The sequence below is a fragment of the Oreochromis aureus genome, linkage group 19 (assembly GCF_013358895.1).
Source record: "Oreochromis aureus strain Israel breed Guangdong linkage group 19, ZZ_aureus, whole genome shotgun sequence".
NCBI classification, from domain to species: Eukaryota; Metazoa; Chordata; class Actinopteri; order Cichliformes; family Cichlidae; genus Oreochromis; species Oreochromis aureus.
Genome location: NC_052960.1, coordinates 7,933,118 through 7,959,292, shown reverse-complemented (window position 1 = coordinate 7,959,292; position 26,175 = coordinate 7,933,118). Strand labels below are relative to the sequence as shown.

General features: G+C 39.5%; 1 protein-coding gene across 1 annotated transcript in view; it reads right to left on the bottom strand.

Annotated features, from left to right (window-relative positions):
* Positions 1-267: 267 nt before the first annotated feature.
* The window catches only part of babam2 (BRISC and BRCA1 A complex member 2), a 111,631-nt gene continuing 85,723 nt past the window's right edge, over positions 268-26,175 (bottom strand). Inside the window, exons 8-12 of the mRNA XM_031733418.2 lie at positions 13,830-13,929; positions 4,107-4,177; positions 3,936-4,018; positions 3,638-3,791; positions 268-857 (exon numbers count right to left, since the gene is read on the bottom strand). Coding sequence (XP_031589278.1) covers positions 794-857; positions 3,638-3,791; positions 3,936-4,018; positions 4,107-4,177; positions 13,830-13,929 — 472 coding nt within the window. The 3' untranslated portion in view covers positions 268-793. The remainder of the gene's footprint in view (positions 858-3,637; positions 3,792-3,935; positions 4,019-4,106; positions 4,178-13,829; positions 13,930-26,175) is intronic.

Here is a 26,175-nt window from a genome sequence, read left to right as displayed (position 1 = left end):
AACAATTTCATAGTATGAAGGTAAAAAATATGAAACAGACAAAAGTTACTGCATAAAAAGGAGCTGGGTTCAGATGAGATGAACATGGAATGACCCTGACACACAATACTGCTGTAATCACGCCGTCTTAATGTCTACAATGCTCTTTAGTCTATTTTTGTTCAATTCTTATGCTTTAAATAAATAAAGTAAAAGGACAATTTCAAAGATGGGTGCTGTGTATAAAAACCACTAATACTTTTCAAATGATAAAGCAATTACACACTGTCAGGAGAAACTTGCTTTATACTGCCAACATGTCAGACAAAGACTTTGTCACAGAAATCAAAAAGCATTTAAACAGTTAAAAGGCAAGTCACAGATCATTTAAACATCAATATTGAGGCCAAATTAGACAAACACGTGGCAAACGATCAGAGGACAAAGATACTCGCGTATACACATGTTCACATCAGGTGCCAGTGGCACAATGCAACAAATAATGTTTACTTAAATGGGTGGAACGGTTTGTACAAGTACGGTACAGCTTGTCAGATTATTTCCAGTCAGTTTGACATTTGTTTTCAAAATAAAGGCCTTTAATTGGACTGAATCATCAGTGCAGCCAGTTTTTGGCCAACTAAACAGGAGATCGGCTACAATAAAAAGCGAAGGTACTGACTGAGAAGAATATTGTCATTATCACTCTGCTGCTGCAGCAAGTCTGTGCATACTACAGGTACACACTCACACACACACGCGCACACACACTCCCACGGGCGACTCTCCAGGCATGTCATCAAGCCAGGCAGTGCTAGAGCTTCCCATTGGCAAAGGCTCCCTCCTGGAACTGAGGGATGAAGCTCTTGAAGTACGCCCTGGGAGACAGAGAGAGAAAAGAAATTGTGACAATAATTATGTTTCAACTGCTTCAAAGCATCCGACAAATTCACTGGGTCAGTCCCAGCGTGCAGCAAAGTGCACATAAAAAGGAGAATGTTTTTATTGCCTGCAAACACAATTCCACATGAGATATGACACTGTGCACCTCAACTCTAAAGGGAAACACAGGAGCAGTTTAAGGAACAGGTCTTCTCCTGAATGACTTTCTAAAAGGAAGTCTCTCGACTATCAGCTTGTTCATGCCACTGGGGATTTAAGTTTTAGCTTCATAAGACCAATTCTTTATTTAACGTAAAGGGAACCAAGACATAACTTTTGCTTCATTGGTCACTGGCCAATCAATTTGAAACCCATCGTCAAACCTGACTCTGAGGACAAAGGTCAATTTTTCAGAGATTTCATAGTAGCCAGTGGATGTTAAATCTTCCCGTTGCACCACAGGCTTATTGGTTTCCAGTAATGTTTCTTTTACAGTTAATTTTACAGGAGGAATTGTACCTGCACACAACAATAGCCTGCCCAAACATGACCAGAAGGCTTCTATTGCCAAAAATCTCGTTCCTTGCCAACAGATTCCACATATTCATATGCAGAGATCAGTTTACAGGGGCATAAAAACTGTGGAATCAGCAGTCAAATCTGATTAAAATCACTTCACATGTTTGCACACACTCCTCTGACCTCCTCCACTGCATCACAATTATTATCACTCACCTTGATTATTGATTTCAGAAAGTGGGCAAAGTCTTGAGACGGCAAACTGGTTAAATGTAAGTAAGTGGTGAGTAAAGACAGTGTTCTGCGATTTCATAGCACACCGCTGTGCAGCACAGTTGAGATCGCGTCATATGAATGTCACATCCTAGCAGATGCAATCATGGTGCACAACCTTGTAAATGTTGAAACAACAGCGAGCATGCTCCTGCTCCGGCTCCTGATCCGACGAGCTGCCTTCAGGCTCGAAAACTGTGAACTCTTCACCTGAAAACTGCTCAGTTGTAGCCTTGAGACGGAGCTTTCAAAAGAACTTCACATTAATTTGAAAGTGAAGCTGATGCTTGTTGTCTGCACCAGTTTAACATCTGTGGTGAAATCGCATCTCTGAGGGTCACTTTCAGAGAGCAGTGTAAAAATAGCAGCCACGTCAGAAGCTGTCTGGACATGCTCAAGAAGATAATCTTGAACAGGAGATCGGCCTAACTTAAATCAGTCAAGGTTTTTGATTCCCATGTCCCTGTTCCAGGAAACTTTTTTGTACGTTTGCCAGTTAAGCTGCCAAATAGCTTTTTGTCGATGGGGGCGGGACAACAGTCAAATCTCACACAGATTTTTATTCAGGATTCTTTGAATGCCACGTCTCTCCATGCAGCAGTAATGCTAAAAGGAGATGTAACAGTTCAGCTGTTCAAACAATTTCTGTTTGAAAATGATAACTGGGTTTACTGCTTAGAGTCTGTCTGCTGTATCACTGCAGAGGAGGAGTACACAGAGGCCTTTCCATTAACATGGATCTGAATAACACCCATAACCACTGAAACTATGCACAAAGTGGCATTTAAAACTGCTTAGAGGATGAACTGCAACTGTAATGTCACCAACAAAAAACTACACTAAGACTAAATCAATAGTTTAGCTTTCAAAATCAAAACAAACACCTGCATTTTGGATATACCTGAAGATGTGTGTCTGGAATGTTTACTTAACTCTGTCAGTGACTCTTGTGGAAGGTCAAGCTGTCTGCCACAATGACACCATCATTCAACCGAATATCCAAAGACAAAAAGCCCACAAATATGAGACTAAGTGTCACGTCGAGTACTTTTCCTTTAAAGAACCTTTGCTCAGTCAAGAGATTATGCGTTGCCTTCTGTTTTCAATATTTACAGTAGTTATTAACCTTTACCATACAAAGAGCAAACACTGCATTTACTCAAACAAGGTCAGGGTAGTTTATGTGTACTGAAGGTTGGGTCAAATCTGTATATCAATAGATGGTCTATATGCTGCACAATCCATATGACAATGCCCTGCCCTACCATAGTTAAAGCTTTAACAACACTTTTGATAAATGACTGAAACAGGCTAACAGGGACTTTGAAGATAATGAAATGTAGATAATGACCAGAATGAAAAAAGGCTGGATTTCATTACAAGGTAGAATAATAGGAATAAAGGGTCACAGCAAGAAAAAAAAAAACTGGAAAGGGGGTAAAATTCCTTGAACCCCCAAAAAAAAAATCCAGATTCAGGTTCAGATATTCTCTGAGATTGAAGTTGTCAGTTTATATGCAAAAACTCAGGGTAATGTGAAAAACCTGGGATATTTCCAGAGATGACAAGTTATAAATTTCTGGGAACATTTTGAAACACTTTGAAATGAGAAAAAAATACTTTATTTTCTTACTTAATACATAAATTAATAATTAATTAATTTTTACGTCAGGGGACAATGTACCATGTTTAACTTTACAGTGTCAGAATATCCAACTATGTTTTTCTTTCATTTTAAATGTACTGATTTAATTTCCCAGAATATAATTTTTTTAAGCTATTAGGTTAAATATCTGAGAAAGTGTTCTTTCTTTTTTTTAAGAGTATTACACTCCCTTCCAAAAGTCATTTTTATATGACTTTTTCTGCCTGTAACAGGTCTAATATATTATTGTACGTCCACTGAGTTTCACCCCAACGGTGTATGAAATGTTCAACATATAATTACAATAATGTGTATTTTTACGAGGCAGGTGCTACATACTTTGCCCTCTTTGCCATCTCGTTGCCATCCCAGCGTGGGCTGTAAGGATATGACTTCTGCACCTGAGAGTAGAGCTGACCGCTGTTAGTGAAGTGGTACACAGACTGGAAGGTGAGGGTGGGCTGGTCTCTGGGGAAGTACAGCGGGAGGTCCACTACAAAGTGCAGACACAGAAAAGAATGAAAACCTGACGCTCCTCTTCTCTCTTTATTATTATGATGCCTTTACCTTGCAGTATACATCGCCCTGAGACAACTGTTATTGTGAACTGGTGCTATATATAAAAAAATTAAATTACCGTGCACTAAGAAGCAGAAATCTTTCCACATGAGTAGAAGGGTGAGTTTCGTGAATCCCTCAGCATCATACTCCACCACCCCCCTGTAACACATACACACCGATTACATTCACATCTCCAGTAACAAATTAATGACCGCCGCACACGTGCTGTGATCACTTCATGACTCACGTTCCAAAGTGGCTGAGAAAAGCAGCGATGTACTCTCGCCTCTTGTGATAGCCTTGGATGACATACTGCACCTAGACAGGGCAAAGTGAAGGCTTTAGCACAGGAAAATACAGAAACAGCAAACAGTGTTTGAACATGAGCAGCAACTTATGAAGAGAAATGTTCAGAAGGGATTCAGTGGGCTCAATCAAAGCAGATAACCCTTATCTGACTCATCCTCTGCACAAAAGAAAGAAAAAGAGCCTTTTCAAGCTTCACTTATGACCAGGGATGGCTGGGAAAGACAATCACATAAAGGGAAAGTCATATATACGTTACTGACATGCTTTAATTTAATTAAAGATGCATAATCACACAATTAGGTCCATATAAGGCTTCAACCAGTCAACAACAAGTCAAAAAAACCTTCTACGCCAGCATCATTGGGGCATTTTCACTTTAGACTCCATCTCAATGATGTTTTTTAGCAGATATTAAATGTGCCTTTCCACTCTGAAAATTTTGTGCGGCCATTTCCTCTACTTAAGTTGTTAGAGGGCCCAGGAAAAAATAAGGTGACCCAAAAAGTGCCGAATTTCGGACCCCTTTATGTATTTTGGGCCTGTGTGCTTACAAGCAGGAAAATTATTATTTAAGTTTAATGAACTGTCAATTTACCGAATGATTTTACATTATAGGTTTTCTTTAGGCAGTTTTTTGGTCATTCTTCCTTAGTTAACAGCAGTTCATGACGACAGCAATTAAAATCTGTAATCATTTACATTAGGTTGCAAAACTCCGATCGGGGACCTCCCCAGCTATTTACATGTATACATGGAAAGCTGGAGGTGGAGAGAGGAACACGACCCCAGTATAGAGCAAAATAGTCAAGAGGAAAAAAAGATGTGATGCTAATTAAATGAAAAGGGGGAGCTGGGGTGGATGTGGGCTACAAAGCGGTTTGTAGTAGTCAGCACTTGTAAGATGGCAAACAAGGAACTTGAATCGTGTGTCCTTTGTGACATTTCTCAATAACTTAGTAGAATGGTACTAAAAATGAAACCCTGATAATTCTCTGTTATTCTCTGTTACACAGACAGTTGGAGACACAATGGCCAAGTAGTCATTCCAGTTATACTTCTTTAAAGTCTACTTGAATTCTGCAGCAGGTAGTTACACAGCTAGTGCATTGTTATGTAAAGTGTTGGCGGAAGGATCTGCAAATTCACAAAAAATTGGCAGCCACACGGACGTCTGCACAGACTCCTTGTGTTCACAGGCTGAAATTTAGGGAATTTAGATCACTTGGACCCAAGTTGACCCATGGACAATGGAAAATATAATCAAGGCCTGTGTTGATATGGGCCGTCATTGAGATCAGCCGATCTATCGGGAGTGTTGTTGAGCTCGACTTAGTGGTCTGCCCGAATGACCTCCGGGAATGCACCAGGCATGACTGTGCCGCATCCTGTCTGCAGTGGGCCCAATCAAGACAATGAGTACAATTAACCAAACGTGCCGCTCCACATTTCAGAAGTATCCCACAAGCATCTTTGTGCTTTGTGTCACTTAACATGGTTTCTGGTTTATTTTTGACAGGGGGCTGTATCAAGTTGCACAAGGCAGGTGAAGACAACAAGAAGCCAGACACTTGGGCAGCATGACCAGAATCTGGTCAGTTTTTGAAATAAAATATCCTGTGCAGGATAAAGTTCTGCTCCGGAAACACTCGTATTATAATTTGAAGCTCTAATCTCTACGCTCAGCCGTAGCAGGATTTTCAAACCTTTCAAGCCGAAGCCTGAAAAAGCTTCAGAGCTGTAAGCGTTAAAGGTTGGGAAAGAGAAAGAGAAAGTTGCTGCCATCAGTAGAAGATCAAAGTGAGATTTCTTTACTTCCTTCTAATCAGAGTTCTTAATCAGAGTGAATAACAGCCTAAATAACCAGTCAGCAGACTAGAAAATGAAGCCCAACAAATCTACATCCGTTTTAGTCACAGTAGCACTAGATGGCCTCTCAATTTTAGCCATCTGGGTAGCTCTGGAGAGCTAAGTGTGCCATGATGGGTGACCTTCTCAAAATAGCAGCGGCAGGTCAAGTTTTATTAACAGATACAGTCTGGTCCTGGCACCAAAACTGCGGGGTGGAAACGGCTCAAAAAATTCTCACATGCCCATATTTACACTGAAAGAAATTTTGTTGTAGTAATCACTCATCCTTTCCATACTGGGTGTGAAGAAATCCCTTCCCAAAGTGGGACAAAATCTACAGACCTCAATCTGTTAAAAATGCAACTGCTTAAGGCAGTTTAAGACAACTTTAAAATAAGTTTTAAATCAATCTCCTAATCTGCTCAGTTTGCTTTCTGTTTGGTATGGACAGGAAGAATGATCATGGGATCATGGGTATGTGACTACTGTTTTGAGATGATGCAAAAATGCATTTTAAGTGCTCCTTGGGATCCCAAAACCAAAAATCATCCAGATTCTTTGATCTCTATGTGGCTGTTCTCCCAGGTGTTATTAGAAGTCAGGTAGGTCAAAACATGGCATACATCGTGGCTCAACAGTTGGCAGTTCGTCTTGTAATCGGAAGGTTGCCGGTTCGAGCCCCGGCTCCGACAGTCTCGGTTGTTGTGTCCTTGGGCAAGACACTTCACCCGCTGCCTACTGGTGGTGGTCAGAGGGCCCGGTGGCGCCAGTGTCCGGCAGCCTCACCTCTGTCAGTGCACCCCAGGGGCTACAATGTAGCTTACCATCACCAGTGGGTGAATGTGTGTGTGAATGGGTGGATGACTGAATGTAGTGTAAAGCGCTTTGGGGTCCATAGGGACTAAGTAAATTGATATACAAATACAGGCCATTTACCATAGAGATGATACATCATCCTCTAACTGGAGTTTTTCTTAAAAAATAAACCAAAAAAAAGGTACAGTAATGCTTCAAGTTTGGATGTAAACAAAGTCAAAAAACTACTGTCAGCGATGTCTGGAGGGTTGGTGAAGCTGGACTTCAACAACTATGACCCAAGGCCTATGGTCAGGCCAATATAAAAAAAGTGTTTCTAATAAAGAAGACAAACAAGAGGATAGCCATTAACATTTGGGTATATGGTTTGGATTGCCCGCTATGAAAAAAAGTCCTGATCTCGAGCTTAACGAACTCACTGATATCTCAGTTGGCCTCATAGTGTTTTGTGAAGCATTATTTGTTTAATCTGTAGCTGGAGGTGCACAGAATGACCAATAGGTTTTGGGGCTCATGTTTATTAAGATGCATAGAAACCAAAATAAGGCTGTTTCATCATCACTTGACTGGTAGATAAACATTCAACCTCAGCCATAACATGTTTTCAACGCTTTCTCCTTACATATTAGCAACATTGTGTTTATTGCTCCTAGTCTTATCACTTGCATTAACTGCATTTGGCATTGGACTTTGATGCCTGAGCTGAGAGGAAAGGCTTTTCAGAGCAGCCAGAACATAAACAATGCCGTGGCAGAGAGAGACCAACATTAAGAAAAGTGAACGTGTTATTTGCTCTGAGCAAAAAAGTAATATTACATGCAGTCTTTGTATAAGACTAGTGAAATGTCACAGAAGTCTTCAGCTTACCACTTGAGAGCTAAATAAGCCGTTGTTAACAGCTCTCTGCCATAGAGAGAGTGTGACATAGTCTGTCAAACGTAACAAGAAAAAACCCTCCACAATTTCCTCATTCTAGTCTCCATTTTTATATAATGCTTCTACGTGACGTTCTTTTCCTGACTAAACGGTCTTTTCTGTTTTTCAGAGAAAAAATAAAATGCTGCAGTGCTCACTTTAAGGTTAATTGTGTAACATATTTCAGACTCTCTGTGCTGTGAAACAGTGCTTCTAGATAGTGAATGCTGTTATTTCTTCTGTGTTAACACTGCATTACTGAAAAACGCTTTCAATATTTGTTTTAAATCCATTTCTTAGAACGTCACCTTAATCTCTCAGAAAAGCCCAAACATATTCTGTGAATCGTTTTCAGTTTGGTTGACTGCTTTTAGTCAATAGAGGGATTGGCAATTTGTTTACTGAACATAAATGGACTCACTTGTACACCACAGGAGTGGTTTAGTTTACCGCATTCTCAAGCCAGTGATCTCAGAACACACACAACATTGTATGCACAAAATGCTGCAACTGTCTGACGTTCACTGAGGGAGTGGTACTGGCATGCTGAATGCTGGCATGTGTGTCCGAGCTGTTTCTGCAGCCTTGCCCACGACAGCACCATCTCTTATCCGCTTCTGCTTGGTGGAAACCTGACTGCACAGAGGTACTGAGACGAGATGGATGCTCCAACCTGTACTTGCGGCATCACTCCGCCCAGCAGCTGTTTGAGCTTGACAATGCCCACCCCCGCACTGCCAAAGTAGCTCTGGCCTTTCTGGAATCAGGAGCAAATCCAGACACTTCCTTGGCTAGCATTTAGTCCCAAAATGTCTCCTACTGAACATGCCTGGGACATGTTAGGTCGATGTATTCATCAGAGGCAGCCACAATTAATGACCGTGGCACAGCTGCAGGCTGCACTCATCCAGGAATGGAGAGCAATTATTGTGAAGTCCATGCCTAAACAGGTGACAGGTGCTTCCAACATGGCCAGAGGAGGTCATACCTCATATTAAACATCTTGTCTGCACATTTATTGTAGTGTTGGTCTTTAAATTTTGTTTAAACTTAAGTTTCTGTTTTTTTTAGCTACTGTATTTTTGAAGGGTGAACCAAAACAGAGACTGAGCCTCTTCTCCAGCAGTGCAACTATTACGCGAGGTTATATCGGTGTCAGTAAAATGTGACGACTAAAAAAAGTCAACCGATTACTCGTCTCAACCCTAAGCAGTCAAAAGCCTGTAGTAAAAGTGCGTGGTTCCTCCGAGGACAGGATGTATCATGATTAAGCTGGAGATGGTGTTACCCACTGCTACTGAATATTTGTGATTACTCATCAACCTTGTATGAATGACAACGTTTTGTGAAAGTAGTAATCTTTGAAACACACAGTGGTATGTGTGTGATCTCTGCAAGAACTCATAAAGACAGGCACACATTGTGACTCAGCCTCCTGTTCAATTATGTTTACATGAAACGGCGGAGGCGGCAATTTAGCTTTCTCAAAAGCTGCAAGGCCACATACTCAATAAGCTGTTTATGTAGTTACACTCTGTGTGTGTGTGTGTGTGTGTGTGTGTGTGTGTGTGTGTGTGTGTGTGTGTGTGTGTTTTAAGGGAAGTGTGGATCACTGCACTTTCACACCCATACTGAGAAAGGATTTCCTGCCCCCACTGAATGTACGACTCGCAGCCAAGTCATTCCATTGGCTGCCTGGAGGTTTGAGTGATGCAAGAAAGGTGATCTTGTTTTGCAGGTATTCAAACCTGCCCGCACCCATGACACCCGCACATCCATTTATTGTGTTTGTGCAGGTGTCTGTGGGGAGAGTGATGCAATAACGCCGGAAGTGCTTATTGCAGCGTTATTAAGAAATCACTTCTCTGCCTGTCACACATTCACACCACCCCCAGCTTTCTTAAAGTGTGACTGATCTGATATTTGACTGCAAATTGATTTTGAACATCAATGACTTTAGATTCCCCGAGTTCCACAAGTAGATCTAAATTTACACACACAAATACTTATTTACAAACCGCTGTTATTACAGCTAACACAAAACTAGATGTGAAAGCCTGTAAACTACACAGGAAATGCCAATTGGGTGAGCCAAATTTGCCAACATAGCCAGCCTGATAAGGCTTATTTTTAATCTTTGTTTTTACACTGTGAGTCGGGTTTTTGTGGTTGTATTGCATTACATTAGGCTACTGTTCTGAACTTCTTAAGTCTTACCATCTGACAAATATCACCCATGGCCCAATAATAGAAATTAAAACTGAAACAGTTAAAACTAGACTAAATGTAATATTTTTATACAAAAAACTAAATTAAAATGGGCTAAACCACAACAGGAAACTACATGAAACAGGGGAACCCCCCCCCCCAGCAACCAACCTACAGCAAAATAGCTTAAAGGTGAATAAATACACAGTTTGATAAAACAATATTCTTATATAATGAAAATGTAACAAAAATATAATGAGCGTAAAAATGAAACACAAAGTTATCCAAAACAGGTTTGGCAAACTGAAAATTGGCAAACCTTTTGTCCTGGGATTCACATGGATGTTACTTTGACTAGATTACCCTCCTACATATTGCTGTAGACCAAGCAATGCTACAAGGCAGTGGTCTCTCTCAGCAAGACTCTCCTCATTGTAAAAACTGCTAAATAAGTCCACGAGAAACATGACAAGTGTTCATCCAGCCTTAAACTATCCACTCAGCATCCACAATTACCACTCCCAAACCATGGCGGCCTACCGCATAACCCCACAGGCCAACAACAACAAAAGGTGCACAAATACACTCATATACATTAATTTCCACTTAGGAATAATTAAGATCTGATTATGATGTGTCAGTGACAGAAATAAGTGTGCACAGTTTATAAAAACATGTCCACATATTAGAAATATCGTGACTCACTCTTGAATTTGCCGTCTACTCAAGCTGCTGGGAAATGTACTCGCACAGCTCATTTCTTTCTTCTTCGTATAAAGTGAAGAAGTCACTGTGTAGATTAATCAGCCTGATGATTCATGCGATGGGCACTCTCTGGGCTAGTGCTACCGCTACTGTTTCGGTGTTAATACAGTTTTATTGGGACTGAAGTGCTGATGTTTACGTTCACATTCATCCTCTCCCTGAAAGTTACGCTTCGCCAATGTCTAAAATGTTAAAGGTTCGTATATGAAACCTTTTCAAGTATTACTTGCACGTTTTAGGACTATCAATCAATAAATGTGATCAAATGAAAATTTGTTTTGGTGTTTTTTGATATAGTCATAGTTGACTGAAAGAAATATTGACAGTTGCCGATATTTCCAGAGGGGGACATTCCAGAAAATTCACCTGTTTCATTGTGGAATGCTCAGGAATCAGTAAAAAAACCCAAGAGCTACATATATTACTCATAGAACACATAAGCAAATGCCCACAAACCTAAACCAACCAAAGTGAAATTGTAAAGAACACCAAAATTGAACCTCAACACTATGAGAAACTGATAAAGTCATTAAGGAAACCGTTACTTCAAGTTTTTACTCCTAAAGTTAGTCATACAACCTACTGAACCATGGGGTGTACTTAGTTTTCCCACACAATGCTTCTTTAGCTTTTGTTACATAAATAATGATATAGTGTAACATATCAACATGCTGCTGTTCATCTGAGGTTGTATTTAAATTATTTTAAGACCCGATGAAGCCTAGATTCTTTCTATTATGTCCTGATATGTAAAGCCTTAGAAATGACAGAGGGTGTACTTTTTATTTTTAATTGAAGAACATTCAAGATGACGAAGCACAGGGCATCTATGGTGTGGAGGCTGACAATTATAAAACCTGTGGTTAGCCAGTACATAGCAGCCATTAATGTGTGTTGTAATCATGACCCTGTTAACATATATGTTGAAACAGAATGCAATAGATGTGAACAGGCCCTTTTGTAGAAACACTAGTGCTCTCACAAGAGATGAACAATGATCTTTAACACGTAAAGAGACACCTGAAAAATGGGGAGTGTAGCTGAAGCAGACACTCGAAACATTTTATTACACTCTTCCCATAATTAGATACTCTGTGTCAGTCTCTCGATCTAATTATCACCATCGTGTCAAAAAATACGAACAGCAACTAAAGATTATCTTATTGAAATTGATTGAGTTAATCACATGTATACATTTCACAGGGCCTATTAGGCTCACAAGTGGATTTTCATGAGCAATATTTTGAGCGATGCAGACATCCAGGTGCTGCCATCAACCAGCGGAATCAGCTGTCACACTCACAGCTGAGGTATGTGACAGTATAGCTCTGTCGATACAATCCTCACATCTGGAATAAGTGGGAGTAAATAAGTGATGTGTTAAAAAGATAAAATGACTGCACAGCTTGCCCTTGAAAAGACTGTGAGAAGCTGAGATGTTAGAACAATGTATTTTTTTCCCTTTACCATGATTGTTGGCTTCAGTTAAAAAAGTGGAAAACATTTACAGACAATATATATAAATTGTGCTTTGTGTCTCTGCTATCATCTTCAGCCTGTTTTGAATAAGAGACAGCTCAGTTTTGTAATCACAACGTGGTTGTCGGAAAAACAATGCTCGTACTGACTGAAGTGTTTTGGAATTGGGTTTTTTTTCCACCTATAACATTTTCTTATCTGTTATGCCTCTTTCCTCCATTGCTCCTGTGTTTTATGGCATCCCCCAGGGATCTATTCTGGGTCTCCCTTTATTTTTAATCCTTTCATTTCTCTAAAATTATTCACCTGATCCCATCAGAATCAAGTGATATTTAATGAAGCCATATAACATTTTATGTTAGTTTTATTCAATGTTTGAAGAAAATAACACTTACACACTGCATTTGAACAGATTTAATTGTGTTCAAATAATGAATAAAAAGCGATATCTGTGGAAGCGGTAACAAGATTCTGCTTTGCTGCAAGGTAACAAACTAATAAAACATTAGATGTGAACTTATTAAAATTGGAATACAGCCTTCTTGGACAGTCTGTACAGTTAGCTGCATGGAAAGCCATATTATGTGTCAGATAATTCTATTAAAATGTTCCAAAGTGCACTGACAGAACGAACAGGGTCAAGGTGTCAGTTCAGTTACTCCAATTAACTGAACTGAAGCCTAGCAGAGAGCTACCATCTACGGCTACCTGTGTCTGCTGCTTTTATATTGTATAATTATAATATTTAACATGTGAATAATTTAAATATTCAGCTATGATTTCCCACCTGTGGGACTAATAAAGGCCATCTTATCTTATGATGGGAAAATTAACTATACACTATACTAAAAGCGCTTTAGGACCAGGCTGTAAACTTGTTTACTGTTGTTCTTTAGTGTATTTTAGAGGAATTGCAGTTTCACACTGGCTTTATTTTTCGGCTTCAGAAGGTGCTGCTTGGGTAAAGTAAAGCAGCAAATGTCTTACCCTAAGCCCTTTTAAACTTGCTTTCTAAAAAAGTGATAATTACATTATGAATAAGACTCCATTTCCAAGCAAAGGCTGTGACCTCTTTCAGGGAAATGGGATGGGCGGCTGTGACTTAAACAACTGAAGACATGGAGGTCATCAAAGGATGTAAACGTTCCAGATAGTATGCTGGTGAGATTCCAGGTGAACAGGAAGAGATAGAGGGTATGCCTGTGTGCATTATTTGTGTGCTTGTCTGAGAGGCTGTGGGGGGATGGGCATTTGCCTTGAGGGAAGTGGCATTACATTGCGTCCACACTGCATATCTACTTGTCAACCTGCGGAGGCCAAGGAGCCTTCAGACAGCCTATGGAGGTTGGCCAGTACGCCCACGCTGGCAGATGCCAGACACACGTGCATGAACACACACACATGCACACACATGTACACACAGCTTGACATCAGTGGATGAATGCTTTGCTGCACTAAGCCTTACAAATATGCAATAAATGAGTCATACACCTGTCACACACCCACACACAGAGTATGGAATTTTGATCTTAAAATACAAAGACATTAAAGGTTACAAATAATGTAAAATAATACATAAGCACAAAGAACGTCTAGCAGCACTAATGGGGTGTGTGGTGAACACTTTTACCTTGTTGGTGAGTAACTGACACACTTGGGGGACGTAATCAATTAAGCATCCTCCACTGGGAAACGCTGGTATATGTAATGCTGAGGAGCCTCCCAGAGCACTGATGGGAAAAGAAAAAAATAACAGTCAGTCTGGAAATTCACATTAAAGCTGCACATTATTTATCATGTTACATATTTTTCTTATTATTTTAAACCCAAAAACACATTTCAATTGAAGTTCAAATAAAGTGAAGACTTTGAAACAAGCTACATGTGACCACTTCACGTTACAGAAGGTTAACCAGTATGAAGCACAAAATTATTTGCTCCTATGCACCTGAAATTGTCTCACACACACACAAAAAAGAGCAAATCGAGCCTGTGGCATCCTCTTCATTCTCCTTCACTTGTTCAATCATTATTTTGACGTCCTCCTGATTTAATCCTGCACCACAGCTCCATTAGTGATTAGCTCATGCTTGCTTAATCAGGAAATCTGCTGCTGCAGCTCTCCAGTGACTAACCAACCGGAGTAGTCACTCCCTCAGTTTTTTTTTTCCTGATCTGGGGGAAAACAGAGGGAATACCCTGAGGATGGGTTAAAGGTCTTAAGAATCTGCTTATTGACTTTTAATGCTTGTTTTAAGATACATAGAGGGGGGGATTTGTTGTCTATTTTTAGTTCATCCTTCATTATAGCAGAGCGGTCACGGGACATTTAGAAAGGTCGTTATGTCCTTCTAAAAGTGATGCAGAAGTGGTAGTTTATCAGGTTAAGCGTGACTGATGCAGACATCAACAAGCTGTTATTTCCAGGGCGTAGCATAATGCCATTTTGTCTCGGTTGTACACAAGGTGTCCTTTGGTGGTGGTACACAAGTTTACAGCATTGATAAGACAGGGCTGCTACTCAGAGCTAGTCAGTTCAAATGTAAAGCGTAGCTGGTGTTAAGGGACATTTTTGGGGCATTTTCATCCTTTACTGGACAGTCAGTTGGGAATAGACAAGAAAGCGGGGATAACTAAGAAGTAGCTTTCCTTTCTTACTGACATTACTGTCATCAGCTCACAAGTTATACGGCATCTGCTATACCTCACGTTAAAAATGAGATTGTAACGCCGAAAGAAAAAAAAAAAAACCTGATGTTCTGCAGTGTAAATGTAGCCTATGGTAAATGTCAGTCACATATGCTTACAGAGTCAAAAAATTATGACCACACCAATTCCATCACATCATTCACATCTTCCCGGATGAAAAATATTTTCCACATTCTCTCATTGTTACAAGCTGAACAGCAGTGACAAATACACAAGAATTGCAAAATTGTAAAATTTCCAGATACAATGAAAGGCTGTGGGAGTAGAAACGAGGAAAGGTGGAGCACCTCATGATGCAGCTAACCTTACTGTCATGACCAAGACTTATAAATTTTTACGATAAAAATGGTTTTAACAGAGGTTAGGAAAAGGCTAAAAATGACTGCACCTCCTGACTCCATACAGTGTTAGACATGCATTTAGATAAACACATTCTCATGACAGCTCATCATATCACATACAGGAGTCACAAGTTTCCAAAAGTGGCTAAAGATAAGAATCACACCCAGCCAGAAAGATTCAAATCTGCTTTATGAAACAGATGCTCAGCTGAATATTAATGAGGTCCTATTCACTGAGCAGCAATGCATGTCATGAAGCCATTTTCATTGTCAAAATCCTTTTCTCAAGAACTCCAAAGCCACCATTTACAGTAGGCTTTGTGCACATAATTAGCATTAGCCTGCGCGTTTCACCGTGCACCAACAAATGGTCGACTGAAAATGGCTTACAGCAACGAGGAGAGAAGAAGGCTTTGAAAGTGAAAACCTAAATGGTGCCCATCTATCCTCCCACAGATCTAAGAATAGCTCCATATCATTCAGATGGAAATGCGGACAGAGGCACAAAATAGATGGTGGTGTGTTCGTCATTCATCGGAACAAATGAGATGCATTTTGGATTTCAGCGGTTTTACCCTGGGAACAATCATTTGAATGGAAGCTGATTAGAGATTGGTTCTTCCACTAACAGTAACAACAAGGTCTTCCAATATGCAAAACTTCAGTACATACGAGAAGCTCGAGGAAAGAGATTTACAAATCATGGACATGTCAGATTTCTACAGAATTAACCTCCACAATTATTACAAACGACTAGTGTTCCCCAGATAATGTTGGCCCTGTGCTAATAGGGCTATTGACAGAGAAGAACTGAAATTTCATTGTCTGCCCAGCTACCCAATGTTATACTGGACTGCCATACTAAAACCACTAGTCACTCTGAAATGGAGTAAGAACCTTCAAAATATAATTCAGACTATAATTTAGAAATTTCCTTTCATTCAATAGCTTGAAACTTAAAATATACACAGTGAGCTGTTTAGTGGACAAAAGAGAGATTAAAGAAAAATGCTGAAAGGCAGTACAGCAGTGGCTCAGATGGCCATATTATTCATCCCTTTAGAAGGGTCAGACACAAGTCCTCTTAGAAGCAAATCTCACCACTTATCAGCTATTTTGTAATGCATATGCACAGTTTTTTGTGCGGTTACCTTAAAGCTCTTATCTACACGAATAGGTAGAGCCACGATTTTAATTTTAGTGCTCACGAGATCAAAAAAAAAAAACTGCTTATATAAGATCAGATTTACTTTATTTATCCTAAAAGTTGATAACTTCCTGTGTTAAACCAACCAAAGCAGTATAAACTGAAAATCTAAATAGCTTACATAAAGTGGTGTTGCTCAATGTTGCCTCAGTCACGCAGGCCTAGAAACTATTGGGCGACTCCCTGGAAGTCTCTTTGACTCTTTGCTTGGGGAGTGGTTTCTGGCTGTCACAAGGTGAACCCCATCGCAAAGAACGTGCCACATAAAAAGACATTCTTGCCATCATTTTGGTCACTGATGTAACTTCCTCTAGCTTGCATAGAAAATGTTTTGTCTGTAAACAGTAACAACTACTCAAGAGCAGTACTGAAAAATGCAAAAAGTGTGATGAAAATCAGAAACAAAGACTGTAAAAGTTGCAACAACTAACGTTTGTCAAAAGGTGCAACTTTTACTTTGAAGGCAAGGGTCCCTGTTTCTAGCTTGTGTAGTTTGCTATCAGCTAGCAACAAAAGCAAAAGCAAGGAGGTTTTTAGTGCAGTGCCATAAGCCTCTTTGTGGCCAACGTCACCTAATGTCAGCCTCCATCAACCACTTGCCAACCACTTGGGGAATACACATTGCTCCCTAGCAGCATGTGTTTACCAGGGGATTGCCAACCAATCACAAGGTTTGTCTTGAGTAACTGCGGCCTAAAATAGAATATCACAAATCAAAATAGCTCACCAAGGTACCATTAAACAAAAGCTAAAAAGCGGAATCACGTGACAAATCAGGAACACACATGGTCAAAATTAAAAATCTAGAAAATTTGCCCAAAATGTCCAAAAATCCAGACCCCACAGATATGCAACTCATTTTACATCGTGGGCCACATGCATCCTACTTACATCTTCAGTGGGCTAAACCAGCAAAACTCTACTTTCTGTCAGTGTAAAGATGTTTAAATACACATTTAATCCCGATTAATATAAGAAAAAGCAATGCAATTTTAACAATATGTCACAGTTTTCTATATTATTATTCTAAATTCTATTCTATATGAAACACTGCTGCAGTAAATGAAAGAAATATGCCAACAAATAAATAAATGTGCAAAATTACAGAACGGATTCTTTTGTCTCAATGCCTAGATGATCCTGCGATTACAAAAGGTTTTATTCATTTACAGAAAATTTGTATTTATTTATTTATTTTTATTGTGGCTCCATTGTAGAACAAACAAACAGGAACTTCTCTGTCATTTAATTGTTTATCTATTTCTTGATTACTTTGGTCTAATATGAATGGAGGCGGTCTTTACCGGTAGGAAAAATTGTAAAAGTGTTATAAGTGGTAACTGGAAATACAGTCACAAGTTTAAAAGCTACACCCTCCTTCATATATTCCAAAACCATCAAGTTTTCCCTCTGTCAATTCTGGCCGCAGGGCCTTACATTTACCTGGATCTAGTATCTAGAACATATCCAGACTATAATAGCAACTTTTATTTTGACTTTTCCCACTTGGAACCTTTCAGCTGCCTGAGTTTATACCACAAACTTCCTGTTAAAAACTCTAGTTCCCAGGCCCATTTGTAATAACCTTTATGGATCATTTTCACAGACAAGCTTCATGTGAAATAAAGTGTTCACAGGCTGAGAACTCCCCCTGATTAGTGGGCTGACCTTTATGTGTTATGTCAGCGGAGATCCCCTGGTGGGGTGAGAAAACACTGACCAAAGTGATATGATATGAAACTTTTTCAATCTGGGTCACATCTCGAGTAAAACATGGGATAGAAAAATGTTCCCGATACGGTTCTGTCTCTTTAATAACATGTCTGTGCTATCAGGCTTCCAGCTTTAAAGTGCTTTAACATGAGCATGCTGTGGGTGGGCTCAGAATCGAGACATAATGGTGTTTTACTTTCCAAGTGGCACCCTGAAGAGTCCCCGCTTCTGTCTTCACTGGTGACTCCACTCTCAACACTACCCACACATACTGGAGTCATCACGGAGACATGCTGCCTAACACAAACCCTCTGAGCAATGGAACCCACTGTATGACATATTTACAGTAGATTGTGTACATGCAGTCATGTAAACATGCAGCACAGTGACGGGGCTGCCTGTGACTTCATCAACCAGAGAGATTATCTTCTGTGACTCAGGTGGATGGTGACGAAGCTTGGTTTGTTTGTGTGTGTGTGTGTGTGTGTGTGTGTGTGTGTGTGTGTGTGTGTGTGTGTGTGGGGAGATAGGGTGTGTATGGCAGTGCAGTGACAGTGTTGGATAAAAGCTCAATTGGAAAGAGGGCAGCTATGATTCATTATCAAAGTGAAAGATGAGGCCAAGAAGAACTCTTTTGAGATTCAAATGTAGTTTCAAAGCAGTAACATTTCCATTTTGATTGCCTTCTTCATTTCCTAAAGCCTGGGAAGTCATCTGAGGCCCAGAGGAGTCTGCTGCTTGAACTATCCAAGGTCCTACTTTTCCACTGTGACCTGACAAGGCACCTTTGGCCCACAGCAGCCACAGAGGGCAACCATCGTGGCTAAATATTGTCAGATTTAGCATCCATCTGGGTAAAGTCAGATTAAAACAAAGCTTCAGGCACACTCGCTTATATGGGATTAAAAATGAACAGGGCAAAAATGTCCCTTCAAGCTGAAGCCATTGGGCATCATTCACTAATATGCGTGCAGATCTGTTCTTCCCCTGTGTACAAAATAGGCACACACACAAATTTGTGTACAACAGCCAATATTGTTTGCATCCCCCATCATATGTTATCAATCATTCTAAGTCATGTGCTCACCATATGCATCTCCCTTTTTAAGAGAAGATTGGGTTGTAGTGGAGAGAGCGTTGAGGTTGTTCTAAAAGAGAAACCTGAAGAAACTGAAACAATAGTGTCTAAGGAGGAATTTAGAGAAGGCAAAACTCTCCAACGCATTTTTCAACATTTTGGGAGTACAAAAACAAGAAAAGAAAAAAAGACTTTGCTGTTTTAATCAGCATACTGGGTTTTGAATCACCTGAGACTTGGACTGTGCCTCGATAAAACCAGAAAAAGAAAATATTTTTTCACAAAGTCAGTGTTAAAAAAGAATAAAAGGAAATGCAGAAGAAGCAGGCAGAGGATGAGGACTTAATCATCTGTCAGCCCAGCAGAGACTGAAAATCATCCATAAAATAGTTCAAATGATGAAATACAGCAATGATGTAAGCCTTTGTTGGATAAATGGTTTTTATATGCAAGTGCTATGCTTTTTTTGCTCGTGAAGTCTCTTTTGGGCTTTTGAAAGCACTGTGTTTGCAGATTTTTATTTTTTCCATGAATAGTTTACTCTGTATTTCTGAGATTGTCTCTATAAATTTAAAAAAAGGACAAATTTGATTTGTCAAGCGAATGTGTGACACTTCCATAAAGTGTCAATAAGTCTTTCTTTTTTATCAATTTCTATTTTTAGCTGACATAAAAAAATGTATGGTGGTGTTTGCGGTCTGCCTGCTCTTTACTGAGAAGATGTTTATATTTTCAGCTAACAGTCTGGCCGCCATGATTTGTGCATGCATCCGGTCTGAGGCAGTTCTAAATCTGTATGCATAGTATAAACAATTGATCCTTAGATTTGTGCTTTCATAAACATGATTTAAGCACATGCACTGTTTGTGAATGAGGCCCTGTGTAGTGCTCCGGTGAACTCAACTTAGCACACCTGGAGGTTGTAAAGGTGAACTGAGTGCACTTTGACTTTAAACGGACAGCTCTCTTTATAACTGTGCTCTCATTAACTAACGAAAGTTACACAAATGTCACTTTACCACTTCTACTGTAAGAAAAGATTACAAAATTTTTATTTAATCAAGCAGTCTCATTGCGACTAAACTCTCTGATTGTTGTGTCTCCTTAAATGAGGACAATGACACAATAAACAAAGACATTAAAACACTTGAAAGAATCCTATAAAACATAGTGGATATCTAAGATCTCCAAGGGGCGTGTAGGACACTCCTGAGTTTATTTGAACAACGTATGAAACAACATGTACCAAGGCGCGTCTGTAAGATTTCTAAGTATTTCCTGGATCACGAATTGCTGTTACATGATTTAAATGAGAGGAGAGATTAATGATAAAGCTTCAATAGCAGTGCTCTTTGAGTGAAAAGGTGGAATGACTTTAAAACCTCTATAAACCTTTAAATACAGTGAAAATGATGAATATAAAATGTGTCATTGATAAAGTGTAGTGCACTTTGATACAGGGGATTAACTGCTGCAGTGTTGCTCGGGCAGTGTGATAATACACACATAGTATCTCCATAGTCAAGGACAAACAGGAAAGTTGACTGCAGAATAATCTCACGGTTGAACGAAGGCAGAAGAAGCCTTTTTTTTATTATTAAAAATAATTTAAAAATATAATAATAATTTTTGAATTAATACAATTTTTTTCTTAAATGTTTAACATAAATTTGAGGATTGAATTATTTTGAAATTGCGGATTTTAGAGTCTGCTTTTGTTTCATTTGATGCCTGGTCACGTGGCAAAGAAACAACTCAAAAATGTAAGTATTAAAAAAAGTATAAAATCTAATGGGTTCATAAATGACCTCACTTTGCCATTTCAGTCACTAAACGATATTTTGGCTTCACGTCTGCATGCTGGTCTGATGACAGCTGTGGGAGATTCTTGTTTTTGCCAGGCTAGTGCTAATCAAATGTGACCAAACACCCACACATCCTCAACTTAGCTGATATTTCTGAATTATTTCTACATTTCTTTTTTTACCTGAAGGGGGAAACGAAAAAGAAAGCTTTAAACCTACGTTTTAAATAGTTTTAGGGGATCTGATTGAAGAAACACAAAATTGCAGACAGACAGAATAATGACAAAAGCACTGCTATCAGTATCTGGTATCTGATAATTCACCGGAGAAAACTCAGTGTATTTGACCGGTCAAAACAATTTATATATATATGTATGTACCGTAAATCCCAGACTACAGAGCGCACCTGATTAAAAGCCGCATGCTCTAATTGTAGAAAGAAAATCAATTTTGTACTTGTACAGGCCGCACCGGATTTTAAGCCGTATGCGTTTCACTTGTAATATGAGATATTTACACAGAAATATTACACGTGAGTATTTTTAACGTTTAATTTAATCCGTAAGGTAACATAAACATGGTAACATAAACGTTATGGTAACATACAAAAATACATACTGCAAATGCTTTTTTTCCTCGAACAGCGGAACACGGCTACCTTTAAGTATACGTACGTATTGATAACACACAAATTATGTTGCTTATGTTTTTTTTACGGAACAGTGCACAAACAACATTACAATGTCTCTTAACAACCGATAAAAATATATACCGTATATATACTACTTATCATTTTGATTGGTCTACTGTTACCAGACAAAATGTTTTTGGCCGCATGAAAAAAAAATATGCATTAGCCGCACGTCAGTATAAGCCGCAGTGTTCACAGTGTGGGAAAAAAGTAGCGGCTTATGACCCGAAAACTACGGTATATCATCTGAAAGTTCTCCCTTTTTCACAACATTTTGATATTTTCTAGCTTCAATTCATTTGTGTTAAAATAATTTTTTACAATAGTGATGTTTTAACATTCACCAAATGTTGGGAAATAAACATGTTAATATTTTTCTGTATGTGATCTTGCTAATTTTTCATTTTTCTTTCATGCATCTATAAGATTCTGTACATCATTTGTTTTGGGATTTCTTCATGCAGGCAAACGGCAGAGTTTCCGGTTTGGTGAACTCAGGATAACCTCTCTGCCGTTTACAAACAATCCAGTTGTTCTAGCTTCATCAGTTGGTGACCTCCAGATCACACTGAGGTGGTTTGCATCTGATTATGAAGAGGCTGGGTTGAGAATAAATGCTTTCAGTCTGAGGCCGTTTATCTCATTGGAAAAAAGGGCGGAGTTCTCACTCTGGCTCAGGGAGGAGTTACTGCCAAGTGGAAGAGTTCAAGTATCTAAAGGTCTTTTTTAATAAGTGAGGGGAGACTGGAGACTGACAGAAGGATTGGTGCAGCTTTGGCAGTGATGCAGATGCTGTACTGGTCTGTTGTGGTGAAGAGGGAACTGAACGTGAAAGTAAAGTTGTCGATTTTCCCGTCAATCCACATCCCTGCCCTCGCCTATGCCTCGAGGTTAGGTAAGGACTGAAAGAATGAGATCCTGGATACAAGTGGTGGAAATGAACTTAATCCGTAGGGCATCTGGGTTTAGAGATAAGGTGAGGAGTTTGGCCATTTGGGAAGGGCTTCAGAGATGCTACTCCTGCACATCAAAAGGAGATGGGTGAGGTGGTTCAAACACCTGGAGTATTTGATTAAGATGCCTAAAGGAAGGATGATAGACCCAGGATAAGATGGAAAGCCTATATCTCTCAGCTGGCTTGGGACACCTGTGACCTGGACCCAGATATGTGGTAGAAGATGGATAAATTTATGGACGGATGGCATCGACAGCATTTCCTTTACCTATTTATTCAATGTGATTCAGTCCTCTAAAGTGCTTCATCAAAGTTGTATTAATACATGCAGAACTAACAAACAATCGTTAGTACTTGCGTGTTATTTAAATGCATGTGAAGTAGCATCACAAACCTCGCTTTGCACAGACTTATAGAAAAACACAACATCTTCAAGGAGACAAGGAGGGGGAAGAAGTGGCAGTGCTCAGAGCTGCTGAGAGTGAGAGAAGTGTCTGCACTGACATCTTATACTGTCAAGTAGGTTTGCTGGGTTAGTGCTGAATTTATTTTATCAGACTGACAATTTCTGACTGTGACAAGATGTTCACAAAACCTTGAAAAATATCTGATGGAAATGCAAAGATTTTCAAAGACTATAAAACACCTCGACAGACCCAGGAGAAGGGACACACAGACACACACACAAACTGTACACCCACACACATAAACTTACACACATCAGCAGGCAGGAAAGCATGTGCATGCACGCACACGCACACAGTAACACACTCACACACAGGCACCTAAAGGCAAATGCAGATACACAAACATTAGTGCACTGCAGCCTAAAACTGTCTCTCTGTGTTGATTTTCCTGGGCTCCTAAATCTGGTTTGGGGGCAGAGACGGTGCCCACTCGATTCTTTTATGCAATGCAGCAGGTTTTCTGGGGGAAGGAGAGATGTATCCAACTCATCTCATGAGCACAGTACAATCAGGTAAACGAGAAGTAAAAGTGAAAATGAAAAGGGCGATGAATCTGGTTATGGAACAGTTGGAGAAGGAGACATAAAGTGAGAATGAACTGAGAGCCTTCACAGATGCGTGTCTCTTGATGACGACTCCAGAGCGATATTGAATACTATAATTCTCTAATGCTGGTGCAAACTGCACAACACAATCTCCTTACATACTAAAGTACTACAGTACACCTGAATGAAAATTACAGTTTAATGCACCAAGAAAGACTGCAAAAACTTCTCTGGAATGGGTGGAAAAACATGACAAAGGTGTGAAGCAGACCTCCACTCATATCGAACCCACACCAAGGCCCCAACACTGTAACCAAGAGCTTGTTGAAAAAATCCAGTTACCAGACACCACAGGTCACCAAAAGAGCTTCTGAGCTCATGCTCCAGAAAGTCTGAGGTGTTCTGACAGCCCAAGAAGGATCCATAAAATACTAAGCAGGTGGTTTTAATGTTGTGACTGATTGGAATGTAGTCTTAGTCGTCTTAGTCTCTTTCTGAGCTTTTTTCCCCCCATTCAGTTTATGTTCAGAATTAAATATATTTGAGTTAGTCTGTAGATCAACAACAGACATATCCCCAGAAACAGAGCCTTATTCAACACAGCAAAATGATTGGACCACACAGCTATTTTCCATGTAGTTTCCACTGTCTACATTTTTCAATGAAGAATTTATTAAAAGATGCAAGCAGCACATTTTTTGCATAACCATCCGGGAAGTCCTTCAAGGGAAACTGCTTGGAAAAGGGCCAGAAATAATTGGCTGATAATTGGCTGATCACCTAAAGCATGCCAGTAGCCGTGCTCTTATTGGCCAGTAGTTCCTTGTAGGATTCCGACTGTGCTAAACAGACTTTAGTTTGCTTCTAAGTGCACACTTAAACCCTTCTGATAGTGTTTTTGCAAGTTTAGTAGAGTCTGAATCCTGCTGCTTTGCAAGGTGAGGGAGCTTTGGACATAGACAACTTTTTTCTGATTTTGGTTCTGTACATTAAAACAGTGAATTTAAATGAAAAATGAAGTGCAGACTTTCATCTTTAATTCAGTGGGTTGAAGAAAAAGATTGCATAAAAATATGAGGAACTAAAGCATTTTTTAACACAATCCTTTTATTTCAGGGGTTCAAAAGTAATTGGACAAATTAATGTTGTGTTTACATCTAAATCCCCCAAATGCAAGCACCATACTTCAAATCAAGTCCAGGTGTTTTATCTGCATAATTGACAAATTAAATAACAGAAAATAAAATGTTTATTTCTAATACTTGGTTCAAAACCCTTTGCTGGCAATGACAGCCTGAAGTCTTTAACTCATGAACTCATGCTGTGCTAGGCCTTTGCTGCAGTGAGTTTCAGTTGCTATTTGTTTGTGAGCCTTTCTGGCCGAAGTTTAGTCTTCAACAAGAGAAATGCATGCTCAAATGGATTAAGATCAGACGACTGACTCGGCCATTTAAGAATATTCCACTTCTTTGCTTTAATAAACTCCTGGATTGCTTGGCTGTATGTTTTAGGTCATTGTACATTTGTATTATGAAATGGTGCCCAATCATTTAGCTGGATTTGAGCAGACAGTATGTCTCTGAACACATCAGAATTTATTCTGCTGCTTCTGTCGTGTGACTGCATCAATAAACAGTTGGGTCCCAGTGCCACTGGCAGCCATGCACGGCCAAGCTATCACACTGCCCCCGCCGTGTTTTACAGATGATGTGGTATGCTTTGGATCGTGAGCTGTTGCGCACCTTTTTTCTTGCCATCAGCATCTACCATTATTTTGATAGTTGTTGATCTTGGTTTCATCTGTCCAAAGACTGTGTTTCCAGATCTGTGCTAGCTGTGTTTAGATGTTTTTTTAGCAAAGTCCAATCAAGTCTTTCTATTCTTAAAGATAATGAGTGGCTTACACCTTGCAGTGAACCCTCTGTATTTATTTTATTTTATTTTATTTATTTATTTTTTTATTTATTTTCTTTTTATGCAAGACTAGGATACGCCTACATCCTGGAGAGAGTGTTGTTCAATTGGTTGGCTGTTGTCACAATGGAAATGATTCTGCGATCATCCACCGCAGGTCTTTTTGCGTTGCTGAGTTCACCAGTGGTTTCCTTCTTCCTCAGGATGTACCTAACTGTAGATTCTGCCACCCCTATTATTGTAATATATCATATATATGGACCTAGCTGTATACCTGTTGGCCAATAAAGACTGTTTTATGTGACAAATTTTCCATGACCCCGACAAGAAATGTTAAAAATCGATATTGTGACTTTTGAAGTCGCATAACTGATATTTAGGGCATGTGGATAACAAAGCCTTCAGTTAAAAGATGAAAAAATGGCAGTTCTCTCTGCGGAAATCATTTTATACCTAATGTGACTTATTTTAAGGAACCTTCAAAGAAAACACATTCTGCCTCTGTTTTTTCCTTCATATGTACATTTTTGCAGTGGTGGATACTCACTATA